This window comes from Bombus vosnesenskii, unplaced genomic scaffold, assembly GCF_011952255.1.
Source record: "Bombus vosnesenskii isolate JDL3184/JDL3185 unplaced genomic scaffold, Bvos_JDL3184-5_v1.1 scf7180000016279, whole genome shotgun sequence".
NCBI lineage: Eukaryota > Metazoa > Arthropoda > Insecta > Hymenoptera > Apidae > Bombus > Bombus vosnesenskii.
In genome coordinates, this window is record NW_022884348.1 from 1437818 (window position 1) to 1457595 (window position 19778).

General features: G+C 39.0%; 1 protein-coding gene across 1 annotated transcript in view; it reads left to right on the top strand.

The window, feature by feature from the left end:
* LOC117242792 (collagen alpha-5(IV) chain) overlaps positions 1–19778 on the top strand; it is a 56717-nt gene that overhangs the window by 27438 nt on the left and 9501 nt on the right. The window contains exons 3-12 of the mRNA XM_033509718.1: positions 12663–12707; positions 14083–14304; positions 14755–14817; positions 16225–16467; positions 16708–16869; positions 17206–17332; positions 17412–17561; positions 17643–17819; positions 18261–18425; positions 19379–19722. Of these exons, the coding sequence (XP_033365609.1) occupies positions 12663–12707; positions 14083–14304; positions 14755–14817; positions 16225–16467; positions 16708–16869; positions 17206–17332; positions 17412–17561; positions 17643–17819; positions 18261–18425; positions 19379–19722 (1698 nt within the window). The remainder of the gene's footprint in view (positions 1–12662; positions 12708–14082; positions 14305–14754; positions 14818–16224; positions 16468–16707; positions 16870–17205; positions 17333–17411; positions 17562–17642; positions 17820–18260; positions 18426–19378; positions 19723–19778) is intronic.

Genomic DNA, 19778 nt, shown 5'->3' on the forward strand with positions numbered 1-19778 from the left:
TTCTGAAATTATAATCTTCAAAATTCTTAAAAAGAAAATTTCGTATACGAATACTATTAGGTTGTCCGAAAAGTGTCTTTCTTTTGCAGACACGTCTTTTACGACGACGCATCTTTATACAAACACGAAACCTAATCTGTCGGACCATGTAAACTTTATCTTGATAGAACAAAATGGATCATACGTAGTTCGATAAAATAATATAAAAGGAAAAATATTGCGCATCCGTCGTTTCCTTATAAAACGAAAGAAACTTTTCGGGCGACCTAATAATACGTAACGTATCACAGTTAAAAATTAAACGCCTAAAAATAACACGAATAAATAATGCTTATACGTGTAAAAGAAATAGTAGAGTATCAAGATCGAGCATAACTGTACGTCTAAAAATAAAAAATCTAGATCCACTTCTCTTTTGCTAAAACTGCATAAACCGAATACGCGGAAGGAACACAATCGAAATCGCATAGCGGGATTATCGTATTCTCTCCATTTGTTGAGCTAACGAGAATACCAGAGCCGCTTTTTTCGGTTCGATTTTCGATGAAATTGTTGCTGAGTACGCGTGTACGCGTTCAAAAGAGGGATTAAAAAAGAGCGGTATGGCGTCAGCCGCCAGAAACGGAGCGTTTCCAAATGCGGAGAACGAGAAGGAATTACCGCGGAACTCCCACAAAGTCCGCCCGCACTCGATCCTCTTGCGCAGAAGTACCGCGAATCCATTCTTTCGCAACCCGAACCCGATACAATATGATGGGACATTACACCGTGACGAGAAACAGAAATGATTCGTCTTCGACGAAGAGCTGGCTCGGCACGAGACAAAGAAAATAAGGAGAGTTCGTACGTTACGAACCGTATCCAATCACGCTGATTGTCGATCGTTGCGGTCGAGGGTTGATCGGGTTTTCGGCTGGGAGTCGATGAAATTTGATCGAGTTTGGTTTGCAAAGTTCGATGGCGAATAGTTGAAGTTGATATTGATGTAATATTTGTTTTTTCAGTTCATCTTTTTCACTGGTTCTCCGATCTTTCAAAATCTCTAACAAAATTTTAGAGAAAAACGATAGAATAAAATATACTGAATATACTAAATAATATAGTAAACTGTGGATTTTTATGGTTTTATGGGAAATTTGAAAGTGGTATATAATGCTGAAAATACACGTAATAAGCAAAGATGTCGTGTGATTATGCGAGTTACGAAGTTACATAAAAAAATCAGGTCACAAGAAGAATAGAGGATGCGGCAACGAGGTGATAAGGACCTTTATCAAAACGATGCGAAATATTGCGGAACCATGTTAAGAGAATGGTACTTCACGGTTGCGCAGTCGACTCCTTAATGAACATCTATCAGTTTGCGGCAAGATAAGACTTTACGAGCGCATTTTTCTCTTTTTTACGACACATACGGATTGCATCTTTTACATCGGGACGCCGGCGGCTCCAAACGAGTCATCTGGATGACGTCATGGCCCTTTCTGGTACCACTGCATCGAGAGCGACCTTTTCGACCGCTGCAACGTTGCCAGTATCCCCGATTTTCTTCATCGCTTCTGACCTTTTTTACGCGGCTTAAAAAGATGCCATAAACGGAACAAATGATAATTTTATTGAACTTTATGATGATGATAATTCTTCTAGGTAACTAATCTAGTAAATCGTTGGTGTCGGAATATTTAGAAGATAACCTCACTTCGAGGTTGACCGTTCATTTTGGAACGAATTATAATTCAGCGTAAATATAAATTCGTAGAATACTTTTGGTTGTAGAAAATTGATCGCAGTAGATGTTATAAATTTGAGCTAGGAGAGGATCCTATCTAACTAACTATCATAATTAGCGTTGTATCTTATCTTACGTTTTATATTACCAAGGTAAAATCAATCGACGATTGCAAGAATTACAAATTATAGCAAAATGCAATAAAATGGGAACCGGTCGAAAATGGTACATTTTCCTCCCGTAAAATTAAATTATGTCACCGTTTACAAGATAAATTAAATTTTACGCAGTTAAACACTTTACTCAAAGAAGACATGCAAATAAACTGATACCAAGTTACAAAGAACGTTAAGTTCTTCCAACTCGATAATGAACTTTCCCATTAACGATTGATATCGGATTAATCGTTAAATCATAAAATTCCAAGACGGTAATAACCGCCAACGACAATGAATTCACAACGAACCGTAATGACATTTCTTCCACTAGCGCGATGTTTCTTCGTAAGACGATGTTATTTTTTCACAGAATTATTCAATATCCATTCGATAACCGTGCGTCGTTACTGTCTAAAAACATCGATTTGCAGCTAGATGTAGGAGGAATAACGATCTCGTATATTTCCACGCAGCTTCTAGAAACGTGGGTTGGACAATAAAGGTTGGTCGTGACAATAAAACGAAGGATACGCATAATTTTTTCATTTATTCAAAAATATTCGTTAAATATCTGGCCGTAAGAGCAAAGTAGAAATCTCGAGCGATCGTATGTAAATTTCATCGGGCTCATCGTTGGCCTGACGATCGTAAATCTTCCGGTACCATTCGCCATGGTGACCATAAAGTCGAGGCTGACGCGCTCGATTAACCCGATCGTTGTTTCGACGTCGCCGGTGTTGGCAGTTAACCTTCGTGTAACGATGTTCCCAGTTTCTCTAATTTTCTAGCCGCGTATCGAGTTCAATTCGAACGAACTACGGCTTTGACAATCTTTTTCTCTCGCTGGTAGATTCTCACGAAACGTAAAAGGAACGCGCGCGCGAGAACACGCTGACGTCATGATCCTTTCTGGAGAACGGATGCTGTGTTCGATGGTACCGCACTGACGCGACACATTACCGAGCAACAAGTGAAAAAATAAACATTCCTCTGCGTGGTTATTTCGCGATACCACTCCACTTGAAAGAAGATTTCTGCTTGTGCGATGTCGCATAGAGTGGCTTCATCGAATAAGAATATTTTTGCACGTTAATAAAATATTTCTACCAATCGAAGCATGTAATATCGAGACTTTTTCCATGCATTGTTCGATGTAAGTTTTAAACTTATACCGGTGAAAAATGCTACGCGATTAATAATCCTTGATTGTGAATTCTATTAACGGAAAAATTATGCAGTTAAAATATCTTTGATACATATACGTGTCGTTGCAAATATTGTTTCCGATTAGAGAACATATTCCGAAAATTTCTCAAATTTGAGAAGAATATGGAAGAATCGTTACTGATATGTATGATGTTTCGTTTGTACTACAAAAAACAAAAAGTACTAGCAGAAAAAATTTCTTTCAAAGTCTTTTTTAAAACGACATTGAACCATAAACGATTAGAGATCCGAGGTAGAATTAAAAAGTAGAACATATCTCTAAACCGCGTAATAAAATATGAAAATATCGAATTGCGCCAATCCGAAAGATCAAAACTGACGTGAGAAATTTTGAAAGCACGCACGAACTTACTCCACGTTCAAAACCCATGTAAAAGCTACACGATCACAAAACCGATCGAAATAAAGTCGATGCAGCTTGTAAAAAATAACTCAATTGGAAAATTATTCGGTGCAGTGGTGTCGCCAGAGGCGAACAAAAGCTGCAGACCTCGTTCCGAAATTACCACCGAAGTGGTGGGAATGGCACAATTCTGCGCTTTGGGTTAACAATTCGGCCCGACGGTTCAGGACGTAGGCGTTAATGATAAATTGCAGCATCTCGCCTTCCTCGCGTTTGGCATTGATCCCTATCTACGTAACGATTACCCAGATATTACATATTACAAGCATACCCACGTGCCACGACTATTTTGTACGACCGATGAAATCGTCGTCTACGTCGTTGTCTCGTTATCAGGATTGACACGAATTAACAGAAACGCGGGCCTTTCCTATTGCAGTTCCGCCCCGAGATTACTCGATTCCTGCTTCCTTGCGCTTTTCGCAGCGTTAGTCGTCGCGACGCGTCGGTTTGATAGACGAGTGACACATATAAAAAAAGAAAAAGAAAATAGTCAATTTCTAGAGAAAAAGTAAAATTGTAATATTACGCGCAGGTTCCTTGGGAAGTTCGTAGCTTTTTGATAATCGGTATTGCGTGCTGTGGCAGATTTTAGTAAAGTTGGAAGAGATGAAAAAGAAAATAGGCGGGACCGAATCTATTAATAACTGACGAAGATTTGCTACACGGTAAACAATTAGAAAAATCTAAGCTCGTCCATGTGGGGATCGTCAAGCTGATCAAAGAGCAAACTAAAAGGCGACAAGAAAATACACGAGGTAGGAAAAAAGGAAACAGAAGTGCACGCCCACGCGGTAAAAGAGACGGCGACGTTGACGAGGCTGGGACGAGCACGTGTAACCCCTGTTTTGTTTCGCTTGAACGAAGTAGGGTATCTAAGCGCCGATAAAGAAATCTCCGTTTCACCGACGATACGCCTCTCTCTGCCATGCGGCTATCCTCCTTTGATACTGAACCTACGTGCCATTAACCCCTCGTGACATTCGCACTTTGTACCACCCCATCGTCGATAGCCGAACAAATTTACGTGACATTCATTTTTATACGTGTGAATTCTCGATGATCGTTTAACCTGTTAACCGAAGCGAACAAGTCGCTCGAATTGTCGATCTTTTGAATACGAAGTTGCCTTATTTACGGATCTTCTATCTTCTAATGCATCGCTTCGTCTCTGTGGGAAACGATTTTGTCGTATTTATATTTGAAAGTATATTATACGATAAAAACATGTGCTCAAATTAGATCGAGATAGAACGGGCTTATTAAAAAAAAAAAGCAGCATGTATTATGAAATTTATTAATCGTTCAGTCCTCCTCGATAACGGTTATATTCTTGCAATTGGGTCGAAAAATACTCGATTACTCGTAGCAATCGTGGGGCATCGATTGCTCGAGTTTCGTCATTTATGTTTCATTTGAACTCTACGATAGTGCGTGATTTGCTGATACACGCTTTAAAACTTGCAAGGATGTACGTATTTGCTGACGTAACAGTTAGTTTGAAAATCGTCGTATCAATTTCGCTGAAATCGATATCAGCATCAACCTGGTGCAAAAGATATGTTAACCAAACTGATCAATTCCATCTTTCACATATTCTAATTTTGCTACTTTTCCATTTACGAGGAATCCTGTCAGCTATATTGACTGTGTATTGCTATTTTCTGAGGCTTGAAACGATCGATTTAGAAATTAAATTATCGATATAACGAGAGATATTTTATAACTACCTGTTGCGCGTAAAATTCGTTTGTCAAAAAACACGCCATAAAGCATTGGTGCACTGGTCTGATAGGAAGATTTATTGAAAATCGGAGTAATCTCTTTCAATTCACATTCGACCCATTGTTGATTTGCCGGTACATTTCATGCAGCGATAACGGATACCGAAAGGTGATAACAGCCATAGAACGGATACACGCAGCGAAGTCCTACGCGTTCGCTCGTCTTCTCGTATCGCAAAATGTGGGGGTGAGAAGCATTTCCGTTCCGCAATCATCTACATATCGCTTGAATCTAATACCTCGCAGTTACTGGCAACGCTTTTACCGCGAAAAATCCGACGAATATCGAATTCGATAAAATCTACGAGATTTCGCGTATGAAAAAACTGACCTTCTTATCGTTGATTCGTCATTCAGTGTAAATTGATAAAATTAATTAATTCGTAGAAAATATGTCTGCGAAAATTGAAGATCGATCGTTGTTCAGCCGAATTCGATTACCGACCAACGAAGTTTCCCGTTTAATACTCGAAAACGAAGAGGCAAGATGATAAAGTATGTAATAAAATAAAACTTTTTCCACGTATCGATACAACAAATGTGTTGCACCGTCTGAAATACACAGTCACAGCCACATGATAGAATATCATCAGCCAGTATAATATTACTTTTAACATCAACGTCATCTGAAATTTACCAAAACTAGACTCTATTCTCGGAAATCTGTTCCTACGTTCTTTATCCACCGATATTTATCCCACACTTATACCATGCAATTTCGCAAGCCTTCGCGATGGTCGCGTTCTCGCTGATTGCTCTAATCTAGCGGGCCATTTGAATCGTCTTTCTTCGCGTAAGATTTTCACGAAATTAGGTCGTCCCATTAAAAGCGTGAACCGACCGAAAGACAGAAGGAGAGAGAAAGAGAGAGAGAGAGAGAGAAAAGAACGAAAAAGGGAGGATGACATACCACGCGTATTGCGATAACGCACTTCCCATTGACAGATCATTCTATGCTTCCAGCAGTGTGAAACCGGATGTCGAATGATCTCATAACCAGATACGCTCTGCCTACCCTTCCTTCCTTAACGTTTCACAGAATTTCAGCGAATAGTTTATCTGTGAACAAAAGAAGATAAAAAAAAAGGAATTGAGGAGCTTTCTAGAAAAAAGAATCCACGACACAAAATGATACATCGAATAAAGCCTTTATTCTGGCTTTTAACATTAGTCGTTCTGTGGTCGGCTTATTAGAAGTTCTTTTGATCTCGTATCAAACAGGACAATTGATCTACGTACATTGTCAACGAGACGATTAATCGATCAGAACTTTTTTATTCGCGCAAAACGATGAAGTTAATCGTCTCTCGGTTGGTCCTGTCATCGGCTAGCCAACTCTGCTAATTGAGAACCGTAAACGTGTTTTATCTGTCAAATTGTACGATATTTCGACAAACGCGGGCCACCGTTCGAACGAGATTGAAAAATACGAACGTAAGTACTGCGCGATATTGACAAAATTGTTTGTTCGTTCGTTATTCGATCTGCGAAGGCTCGCTTGTACATACGCAACTTTGATCAGCTTGATGTTGATATTTCGACATTTTGCGAAACGTGAATTATAAAATTGATGGTCAATGATGGTCACGCGTAGCATGAAATTTAAAGGAGAGGCTAATTACGAACGAAATTGAACAAAATGTTACAACGTTGAAATACGTCGGTATATACGTCAGTACAGACGTGTTTTAACAATGACGAGTTTCATTATATGCTAGGATATTAATACAGATATACGAATCAAACGTTAATATAGAAATATAGAATAATGTAAGAATAAACAGATTCTGTCAGAGAACAAGAATTTCTCCGAAATAATATGTATATGTTTTATTAAATATTTTTGGACCGATCGATTTCTTTTATGAAAATTCTTCTATAAAATTTATCATTTTCTACGCCGAAATTACTTTTCAATCGTGCACACTTTCATCTTGGATTCGCCGGTTTCCGTTTAAGGAGAGGATTTATGACTCGTCATCCTAGATTTAACCCTTTCCCTGAGTTCACACCAGACCAATCAGTGCAAACCCTTAAAAGGAAGTGTGTCAATTTGTATCGAGTCTGACCATATTTGGTAGGCACCGGTACCCTCTGCCAACTATACTCTCTGGTACTTGCACCGTAAATTCATGTTTTCCAAAGGTGAACAACCTTGCTGCCCCTTATTTTCAATTTATTCCAAGTGTCGCCGAATTTCGATAAATATTACATTATCGTCGTATAAGATATCGATCGATATATGTCTATTGATCCATCGATTTAAATAAATCACGTCGCCTGTTCATTACCATTGCTGTAATTTTAATCGAAGATCTTTTTCAGTAAAATATTTCAAATAAAATCAAATAAAAATATTCCAAATAAATATTTATGTTTATGAAACATAGCTTTTAAAGATTCTTCTCTAATTACTTCTAGGCACTTTAAAGATTACTTTAAGGCGAAAGAAGGCGATAAAACTTGTTTCTTACGCATTGAGCAGTTTTTGCTGGTCTCTCGATTTAACTACTCGGCAAAACGCATGGCGATAAGTAGCGTGGCAAAATCGATTCACCAGCGAAATATAGAAATATTCGACTCGGTACCTGCTCGATGATATTTCAGCGGCATGCGTTTTCCCAATCATAATTAGTAAGGCACACGCAGCTTCCATGGAGGCCGTTGAAATATTGAGCAATTACAAACGATTTGTGGTCATATGAATTTATCAAGAACAATTATTGTCCGCTTTATACCCCGGCCTACTTTCAGCCTCCCTTTCTTCTCTATTCCATACATATCCCTCTATCCTTGTCTCTACGTATCTAGTTGTCTGGCTATTAATTCCACCATGCATCTGTTCTACTATTTATTCGTACGCTTGCGCATCTAGCTGTCTAAATACGCGCGTATCTATAGAAATAATTGAACGATATTTTTCCATTTCTTTAAAAAAATCACCATTTAATTAATAAACTGTGATTTTTTATACAATTTCATATTTTTATGAACACAGAGAAATAAAGAAAACACAAAACAAACATACGTTTCGCTCACTAAATATTATAACAAATACTGTGTCTATTTTACACATGGTTGTATACGTATTATACTTTGCCATCCGCTACGGACATCGCGCACGGGCAAAAATTACGAGTCTCGGTTATCGAGTCGTTAAAAGTTTCGAAACGCGGAGCCGCGATGATAAGAGCGGACTTTCACGCGAGGAGACGCGACGCACGCGGGCCGATTCCCATGAGTATTTCATGGGTAGCTGTCGAATCCGCTGTTATCTGACCCGAATACGAATCAGCCGCGTTTCCATATTAATTTAGTCGGCCGGCGCGCACACATTCGCTTTTCCCTTTCCTTGCGACAACTTCGAAACGTAACAGCGCGAGGACCTCCTCGAACGCGCTCAATTAAGATAAATAATTAAGATAAATCGGTGCGAACGCATAAATAATTCCGCGAATCGGTGGGCCGCTTTATAACTTTTCACTTTAACGATTGTAAATAAGAGGTGTGATTAACGTTCCGCTGAACAAGCGAGTCCCGCAATAGGTGGACGCTACATCGGGCATAGTTCATCAATTTCGGATGTCCGATATGTATAATTAAAGTGTGAAATACAGGATCGTTAACACGAATGATATATATCCGTTTTACGCCTGTTTCACGAAACCATTCAGTCCCGGCTCTCCACGTTCCAGGCGAATGGCAGTGAATCTTCTATTCACTACGCATCCCTTTGTTGGAAATTTTAAATAACCGTTCCATATATACTCGCGTATATATCACGCATCGATGATTCATAAATGTATTCGGTATGATAAATGAAAAACCTGTACAATATTCAAATTATTATTTTCAATACGAATTTCTCGTTAATCCTACTTTACGAATGTAAAATGTATAACAGCGACTCTACTGTCCGTATCGGCTAATAAGTTTACGAGTTCACCAAAGATTTCTAAATGTGAGATATGGTGGTACGCCACGTGGAAACATGCACGTGGATACCGCGAATAAGACAATGGACAAAGGAAGTTGGTCTGATCAGCGTTGTCTTGGTCAGAAGGACCATTCTGGTCCACGACAGCGACCGATTCGTATCGAGCAATAGCACGGAACTTTATCGAGTCTTTGTATATCTTACGATTGATCGTGCAGATATTAAAATTCCAACTACTTTCCATGAAACAATGCTAAAGTAATTCAGATGGAATGCATAATAGTTTAGGAGGAATTTACGAAAATAGTCATCGAAATATCGTTGTAAAATCGCGTTTCGTGAAAAATGTCAGCAGGGAAAGAAGTAATATATAATTAGTTTACAGTCTTGTGGTACAGCATTCTCAATCAGGCGTGCTTCTTGAGAGTTGTGCAACAGGTTAACTGATAAAGCTGTTTCTTCTTTTTTTTTTTTTTTTTTTTACCGTTTCTTAAAACTGTAATCACGCAAGATAAGTGCGTTAATGGTCGACGGAAGATCTGACGAAGCTAAGAATTTTCCATTACAAATAAAAATTCAAGCTAATTCGAGGATTGCGTCAAGACGCAATTCGTACTTAACGCAACATACGCATTTTTAATGCATAATGAAATTTCCCAATGTAATTACAGTTTCCAGGAATACTTGGAAAACAAGCAAAATAGTTTATATTTTAATGCTGCATAGACAAAGATAAAGGCGAGAATAATATTATTGCCATCGATTTTCTAACTTCTATGTGCTGTTATACATGCGTACGATTTAACTAACATTATCTTTCCTTTATCTATCTTTTCTCTTTATTCGTTCTCTCTTCGTTATTTTCTCGTATATTATAATCTAGATTAATAAATCAATAAATAAGATTGAGACTTAAGGAATTTTTGTAATCGTTAATTTGGAAATGTTTATGTATTTGTACAAATGTACAAATTTACAGAGAATCCACGTAGACATATAAAATATCCAAATTAAGAAGCTCGTTACAACATTTAATAGGAGGAACAAATGTCTATTCAGATTCTGTTTCTTCAGTTACATCGATAAAGATGTGAAGCTGCGTAGATATTCGTAGATGTAATAACCACATCGTTGTATGTCAAAGATAAGCACACAAATAATCCGTGGTCGGTCGAGCACTCATCGGACACGCGTCAGGATCAAAGCGGATCCGCCGGGGGTAGTAGCAAAGTAGAGGAGGGTACAAATAACCACTCGTTCCGTGATTGCCACGCATTCACCAGAGACGAGCGAGCGTAAATGTTGCGTGAAAAGCCACGGGTGAGCTTGCGACGCGTCTCGTAAACTCCTTTTGCCCTCGTTCCACCCCTTGTCACGAGAATTAACGCAAAAAAGCTTTACCCATAAGAAAGCAGTTTTCGGTTTTATCTCTTCCTTCGCTTCTTCTTCCTTCCGAAACCTGTTTCCTCTTCGATCTACATTTTTCCTATTTTCTTCTCCGCCTAAAGTAATTCGATTCTAACGCCTCTCGTATATTTTCGTCCGAATAACGTAAACTAAATTTCGTAAAATTTGTTTCCAAGCTGAGATCTATCTTCGTTGCTCGTACCTTCGATCTACCTTTCTGTCGTTTTATCTTCCCACCGAAAAACTTATCTCTCGATTTCTTTCTCTTTACCATTTTTATTCTCGATTTAACGTTCGTCGGTTAATTAACCACAACCACGAACCGTACCGTCTTAATTATGCGAGTAATTCGAGTTTCGTAGGTAGAGAAACGGTGGCGGAATTGCGAGTGTGCAAATTACCGCGTGTTGCTTGCCCGGGGGACTACTTTCCGCGGGATACTCCTTTTTCGACCTGAAATGCTGTATGCATGCACATTGTTTGTCCCGTACGGTGGTTTATATGGAGTAATTGTCTTCGTTGCGGTGGACTCTGTTCCTTTCCTTCCTCCTCGTTGTTACGCTTCAGGCACGACGGATTATTATGGTACAGCACGACGGTGCTGTGTAAAGTGGTTCTTAGGAGGGTGTGAAAAATGTTTATGCGGAAACACATCATAACGATGATGTTAAGTAGCCGAGTATGATTTATTATGTTTTATAATTCATCAACGTTCAACGTACGCTTTATGGTAAACGAAATTAGCAAAGCTGAAGCTTCGTGATGATATCCAGTGAATAGAACGAGTCTCTATCTTATTTCTTCAGTTTCGTTCAGAAAAATATGAAACTGCATAAACATCCGCGTAGAAATTACTCGTTGCTAGGTTCATTGCTAATTTGTATAAAAAACAGTTTATTTATTTTCCTTCGCCATCTTATATCTCGTATTATAAGCAACATTTACAAAACAAAAATTCATGTTAGTATTACGATCAAAGTGACACACGATATTACGATGCAAAAGGATATTTCTATTTTTTCTGATATCTGTTCGACGTACAACACATCCGTACCGCAGTTTGTAAAAAGTTTATCTATTTCGCTATTGTTGTTTGCAATGGGAACGAAATCTTCTATTGTTAGAGAAAGCAAAATAGGATGGTATACCGCTATCAATTTTTACGACATTTACAAAACGTAAAACACGACAATCGGATTAACTTTACTAAAACGATCACAGTTTTACGTTTACTTTATTTAAAAATTTTCTAGTATAATTTCGTTCATACTACGATTAAACGCTCCGACACCATGACGAGCTTATCAAAGCTATCCAACAACAAATACCATACTTTTTTCTATTAATACCTAAATAAATATAATGAAAAATTACAAGCAGGGTAACATATAACAGTGACTCGCGGAAGTATATTAGCAATTGTTAACGACGCATTTTATTTCACACAGAACGGAATCGCGTTATCAGCAACGAACGATCGTGCACTTTTGCAAGCACCTCCAGATCAGGAAGCACACATTTGAAATGGTTGCAGTTGCACCACTGATTAGATGGCCTTCCAGCGAATCAATTGTGCGATGCAATAATCGTACTTTCGCAATTGCGACGAATCATGCACGATGTAACGTATTTAAAGAAATATGTAGTAGGCGGTGTACGCATAATTGTGAAATTTATTTTTATAGGAAAGGAGGAGTGGGTGTGATATCCTTGATGGGTCTGGTAATACTACATCCGATGTCTCGTCGAATAAGCTGATTATTGTCGCAGTCGTCGAAGAAAGAATATATGCGGTTGATAATTGCGATTTGTAATTTATAATCTGTAAGCCTGTTGAAATTTCCCAAGTAAAACCAATGAAAACCCGTATTTTATCTTTCCGTGAATTTATAAACTCCTTGCACGATCTTTTCGCCGAAAATAAAAATATGAAATATTTGTCGCAAAAGATCGTGGCAGAAGTTACAATTGCAACGAGACACTCGTTCAACGAATCTGATCTCTATTTTCTTTTCAGGGTGACGAAGGTATACGAGGATTCCCTGGAGCTCCAGGAATACCGGTTCGTAAAAATCTCCATTCCATTAAAAGTTTGTTTGTCGAGTTTCAATTTTTACATTGAGGGCTCGCCTGAATTTCCAAATTTGCTCGCCAGGTGTTATCTAGATTCCACAAGCTATGAATTTAAATATCCCAACCAATTTGTAGACGTCTTTTCCGAATCATGCTCGACAAGCTGCACTTCCGCGCAAAATTTCCCATTGATTCTTCGCCTCTTGCCAGTTCTTGATAATGAATTCTCTTTATTATTAGATCTCATTAACACGTACTAATTCAGTCGCGCAAGAGAATAATATTGGCCCCTTTTAAGCTATTGCGCACGTATAAAATCTGAAACTCATAGTCAGTGATAATTACGTTTTGAAATTTTCTTCTAGGAGCCAACTTTATGATCTGATCACTTTAGCTGTAAATAAATCGATGAAGCTTCACTGCTACGTATCTGCGTGAACTTTTGTAGAGTTGTTATTTTCGTCCCATTTTACGGGAACGATAAAAAATTGTCTTTTATCAGGAAAAAAATATTATTTACGGGAAGAAACAAAAATAGACCGAAACTTGTGCAACGAGTAGCGATGGCTACAAGATCGTGCTCGTTAAATCGAATATACAAGAATTCTCATCAACGAAGATTCGGTTCGTGGCTTTTTAATACTTGAATTCTTCCTACATCTTTTCGTTGTTGAACCTAAATTTTATTTTATAATACGGAAATATTTTTTTTTTCTTTTGCTCAAACAACACGTAACGTTAAGTACACTATTCTGAAATACGGATAATTTCTCAAAGATATAGAACGAATTTTTACCTTCGTTGAAATGATCCAAATATTTGGATTTCCCAATTTTCTAAATATTAGGTTGTCCAAAAAGTGTCTTTCTTTTACAGACACCTCTTTTACAACGACGCATTTTTATACAAACACGAAATCTAATCCGTGGAACTTTACGATCTTTATTTTGATAGAAGAAAATGGATCATACGTAATTCGACGAAATAATATAAAATAGAAAATGTTGTGCATCCATTATTTCCTTATAAAACGAAAGAATCTTTTCGGACGACCCAGTACTTTAATCAACTATGCACCTAAACGCGTTCGTTATAATTTAGAATATTACCGTATGTATATTTTTTATGAAAATACATATGAAATTTATTACGTCTACGTATTTATCAAAGGAATTCTTCAGATCTTTAACCGTGTTAGAGAAATATTTTCTTGACGCGTTCCTAAAACTTTATCGAAAAAAAATTCCCAAGAAGCTTCGCGAAGCAAAGCGACCTTTCGTGTCTCTCCTAGTCGAGATTTGTCCGAGTAAAAATAAAACGGAACGGAATTTCAGAGAAATTTGAAATAATTAAATTGGCTGTAGGGTAATCCCGGTCCAGAAGGTGTAATGGGTCCAGACGGTCTGGACGGATGCAACGGGACCGATGGACGTGCCGGTGCACCGGGATTGCCTGGTATGCATGGCGAACGTGGTCAACCAGGGCCAGAAGGAGATCCAGGGATCATTGGCGAGCCTGGTGACGGAGGTATCAATTCTGTGGGCGTGAAAGGTATTCGAGGAAATCCAGGCATCGACGGATTCGAGGTAACGAACTTTACAGGTCCCACGACCCGTTGAAAACTAAAAAACTAAAAAAATATAATTGAAGAATCGAAATGGTAAACGATTTAAATACCAGAGACGAAGATCGAGAATAGAAATAACAAAAATCATTTTTATCGAGTTTGACACTTACGTCGTTTATCGTTTGAACGATGGCTATAAACTTTTAGAATTTATTACCACTGTCCTCTATTTAAAGTGAAAAAGAATAGCAAAAGACGCGTTGAATTAACTATTACCCATAGTGTAATTGGTACTCGCGATTACGGTCGTCGTAGTAGCCCTAAAAGCTAAAGTAAAGTCGTTTCACAACTTACGCGCTTCTTCGCAGTGTTGTGTGCGTAATTTACATCCTCGTCGACTAGAAAATCGTCGATTGACCACAGAAACCATACACCGTGATAACTGGTAAATTATAAATTTTCTGCCCAGGGCTTTCAAGGATCGTATGGGATCACCGGAGAAATGGGCTATCCAGGAGAGAGGGGAGACATGGTGAGTACAAGATCGCGACTTATCCGTTGGTATCGCGCTTCAGGTACCGTAACGACCGATCGGGCGAACCAGAGGGTTCGCGAACCTCCTACGAAGGTTTAGGTCGTGCCATTCGTTCGCCAAGCCACGAAGCTACCAGAGAAAGAGAGAAGCGACGAAGAAAATGAAAAAGACGAGGAAAGGGAGAGGCGATCCAGTCTTTGGACGTGTTTCGTTCCTTTTTGCGAAACGCCACCTGCTCGCATGAAATATCGTCCGGCTGACTAAGTGTTGGCCGGTAATATTTAACGGACACGCCGGAAATAAGAAATGCGGAGGCGAACGAGATGCGACTTGGAATTTAAAGGAATTCATGGGCCGCGCGATATCGCGCCTTGATAACGTGCTCGCGATGGAATCTTCTTACACGCGGCTTCGTAAAAATCACCGCTGTACGATCGTGTAACTGCCTTTTGTCCTTGCCCCCTCGAACTCGCGTGCTACGATAAAAATCAGTTTCGACCGGCTAACGCTGTGTAAAATGGAATTAACGACAAGACGAAGCGGTGAACACAGATCGATTTCGAATTTGATACTCGTGACGATGGTATCTCGTCGTGCGAATAAAATTGCTCGAACGTTTCATATAACGTAAGATATACGAGCAAAAGTTTTTATAGCAATTGTTCAAATACTTCTGCCATCTACTATATGTAGAGTTATTCTGTGACGTTCAAATGATATTTCGTGGTTGATAAAATAACGAGAAAATATGGTAAGCAGATATAGAAATGTGTGGATGAAACTAGCTGGATAAGAGGCGACGATTAGTCGCTGGAGCAACGGAGCTACATGTTAATCTCTAAACAGGGCAGAATCCGCTGAAATCTAAAACGTCGCGTTTCAAGAGCCTGTTATCTGCTGACACGACAGCCACTGATAATACGAGCCGTCTACCCTCGGAAGAAGATTCCACTGCGGCCGATCGGCAACTTCCGAGAAACTCGAAACCTCCGTTAGCTGCATTCGCCCTTCTGTAAACTGGCCACCGTGCACGCGTGCATGTTGCCTTCTTACTCTGTCGTGTAAAAGATGAGAAATTGGATATAATTTCGTTCCGGTAACGCGGTTAAATCCAACTACGGTCTAAGCGCGATCTAGCTTCTAATGCAATTTCGTTTTACGAGACTTTTGAGAATAGTTGAGTCCATAGTACTTTCCACATAGATTGTACTCGTAGATTTAACCCTTTTAAAACTAAACTTTTTAACAACAATAACGATAGAGCATTGGAGTGTACAAAATCATACGGTGTTAACGTAATTTTCATATATTCTATACGATAATACGAAATACGAAACGAAGTGATATCGTGTCAGCTTGCTTATTTATGACAGATATATAACGAACGATTGAATGATCCTTTAGGGTTACCGCGGACCCATGGGGTTACCAGGCATGCAAGGTGAAGTGGGTGAAACTGTATATGGCGCGAAAGGTACGGTAGGTGAACAAGGAGACAGAGGAGAGCCTGGCCCACCGAGTAAAGATGAATACAAGAAAACAGACACCATGTACTATCCGGTGAAGGGCAGTAGGGGCGAGAAGGGAATGCGAGGAGATAAAGGTGGTTATGGAAGAAAGGGAGAACCTGGCATCAAAGGTCCTCACGTGAGTAACGTTATGTAACGTTAAATTGTTACAAATTCCATAAAATTATACGTCGCAAGTGGAAGAAGAATTAACGAGGTACAAAAATATGCAAGTCTTTAAGTAGTTTCTTCCTGGAACGAAGAAAAATTGCATCGTATGAAATTATTTCAAGACAACGAATTTAACGTTTAAAACGTCGAATACGCTGAGAAATTAAAAGTCGTATTCGTGTTGTATATATGTGACATTTTCACGCAGGGTCGTCCAGGATTCGCTGGTACTAAAGGTATGAAGGGAGAGCAAGGTAACGATGGACCTAGAGGCAAACAGGGTGCAATAGGTCCGCCAGGACCTTCGGGAGAAAAGGGAGAGAAAGGGGCTCCAGGTTACGCAGGAAAACCGGGACCCGATGGATTAGATGTATGACCGTTCTACCGTTTCATTCTTAGTCAAAGAAACTTAATAAAATAATTCCATCGCGCATTTTATTCAAATTGTACGCCGTTCGTACTTGATTTAAAATGAATTGATCACTTTTTACGTACATACGTGCCTTGAGATTTTATTAATTTTGCAGATTTATTTATTGAACCAAATCTACGATTATGTTTTAGCGTTTTGCTACAATCGATGCGAAAATATCTAATTTAATAATCGATTTGAATAAGAATTATCTTTCAATGGTATAACAATAGCAGACTGGATGACTTTTTGAAAATCGACTTGGAGAGACGTAGCTCTGTATTTTGATTTCAGGGAGAGCTGGGAGAGCCCGGAAACCAAGGACCACCTGGTAAACAAGGAGCTGCGGGAGAACCTGGACAATACATACCGGAACTGGACGAAATAATTCAAGGAAATATTGGAATTCAAGGAGATCTAGGTTTGTTTTTATCCAGTATCCATTTCTAAAAATAGAACGAAAAAAGATCTTGACGTGACAACTGCTTCTTTCTATCTAGGTCCGCCTGGTAATCCAGGAGAACCAGGAATACCAGGTTTACCCGGTAAAGTAGGTTATATCGGGCCACCTGGTCCTCCAGGACCGATCGGCCCTCCTGGATCGCCAGGACTGAAAGGATCTTCCATCAAAGGAGAGCCAGGGCAAGATGGTTTGTATCTAACGATTCGATGTCCATCGAAGAACGCGTTGAACCGACTGAAATATACTTCGTTACATTTCTCTTTTCAAGGTCTTACCGGAGAAATGGGTTTACAAGGTCCACCGGGTGCACCGGGTATACCCGGCCTCGCCGGTCCAAAAGGTTTTCCTGGAATATCGATACACGGCCCACCAGGCTTAGATGGAAAACCTGGATACCCTGGTGTTCCTGGATTACCGGGAGATCGTGGTGACCATGGCCCCCAAGGTATCTTTTCTTTCGTTTGATAAATTGCACGTCTATTTTATAATTTATATTTATACACCTACATTCGTAGTTTCGTAATTGTACATACGTCTATACTATTTTAGGACGTTGATTATCAGAACACCGATTAGCAAAGCGATTGATTAATTGTCGGAATATTAATGAAAAATTGCTGATGAAATGAAAAAAATGAGGAAACGGTCCCTTGTAACCAAAATTGATAAAGATTAATCAACTAGACAAAATATTTTCTCATGCTCCTGATTTAAAAACACAGATATTTCGTAGGCGACGAAGAAATCGTTCATATTCGACAATAATTCGTTCGTGTTCGTTTTTCTTAATTATAAGCAAAAATCTTCATCGATATGCTGCAATGGAAATTTGGTATCCTGTACAATTTCCTGTAGCGATGCTAATTAACGTGTTTCGATCGTTCAGGTCCTAAAGGTTTCCCTGGGAAAGGAAGCAGGATCGGAGGCCCTCCGGGTGAACGTGGTTTACCAGGACTTCCAGGACTTCCTGGACCCGATGGATTTCCAGGTGCGCCAGGTTTCAAAGGTGTAAAAGGTCTTAAAGGAGACGACTGCGGTGTTTGTACGCCAGGTATGTTATATCGATAAATTAAAAAGGAAGAAAAACTATTTCTCATTTTAATGTCTATGGACGTTGAACTTTAATATTCTGTTTCAACGTCGTATCGAAAATCTGTGCTTTAATAGTATATTATACTATGGCTCCGCTCTGTTTGCTACTGTCGAGACAATATCGGTTTACTAGCGTGACTAATGATGATGACATCTTGAGATAAGAACGGTGGACAGCTATTGCTGTATCTTGAATTCGCAATAGGATTACAACGTTATCGCATCTGATAGCATCGTGTACTTATTCACTTACTTACATGCTTATAAGTCTACACTGAGGTTTTCAATGTTCCATTAAAAAAATATTTAAAAGCTTTGTAATATCGTTTACTACGACAGCCTCTCTATTTTCGTGTTTTCGTGTTCTACAAAAATTTGGATCGTGAATGACTAAACGCTGTTGAAACGAATCTGTTAAAAGAGGATAATCTCTACCACCTACTTTAGATAATACGTGGGAATTTTAATTACATAGGCGGGAAGAAAGAATGAAAATGATTTTTTAACTGTTACGAGAGTTATCCACTTCGGTAGTTATTTGGTAAAGGGGAATTTAGTCGAACGATTCATTTAAAATAAAAAAGTTTTCATCGGTAATTATTTGCAGAATAATTTCTTTGCCACTCTTGAATCAAATTCTACGTTTCGATTACCTCTATTTGATTATCATCGATTAAGTTGTCATTGATAATTACGATTCACAATGATTGCAAATCGTTAGGAAGAAATACACACGCGGCGACTCATAAAAATATTTAAACAATTAGAGAAAATTTTATGGATTATCCGTGTATTTTTTACTTTATCTAAATGTAAAGATATTTCGAAGTTTTTATTTACCCAAAAAAGAAGTTCCGATCGATTACTGTACAATACACGTAGTATATGGAAACGTACTATTTCTGAAAACAGGTCTACCCGGTAGAAAGGGTGAACCTGGCGATTCCGGCCTGGACGGATATCCTGGAACGCCAGGATACCCGGGATTGTCCGGACTTCGTGGATTCAAAGGTGTACAGGGTAAACGGGGTATCATGGGACCCAGAGGATTGGAAGGAGACAGTGGAAGACCAGGAATCGCTGGTCCTCAAGGCCCTAAAGGAGAAATGGGAAAATTGACATGGCCAGACAAACTAACTAGAATGCCTGGTGATATCGGTGACAAGGGTTTCCCTGGTGTCGAAGGACCAAGAGGCCCGCGAGGTCAACCTGGTAGTCGTGGTGATACTGGCATTCAAGGACCTAAAGGAGAAAAGGTAAAAATATTTTTTATCCGAATCAAAAACGGCATCTGAGAGACTTGGCCTTTTAA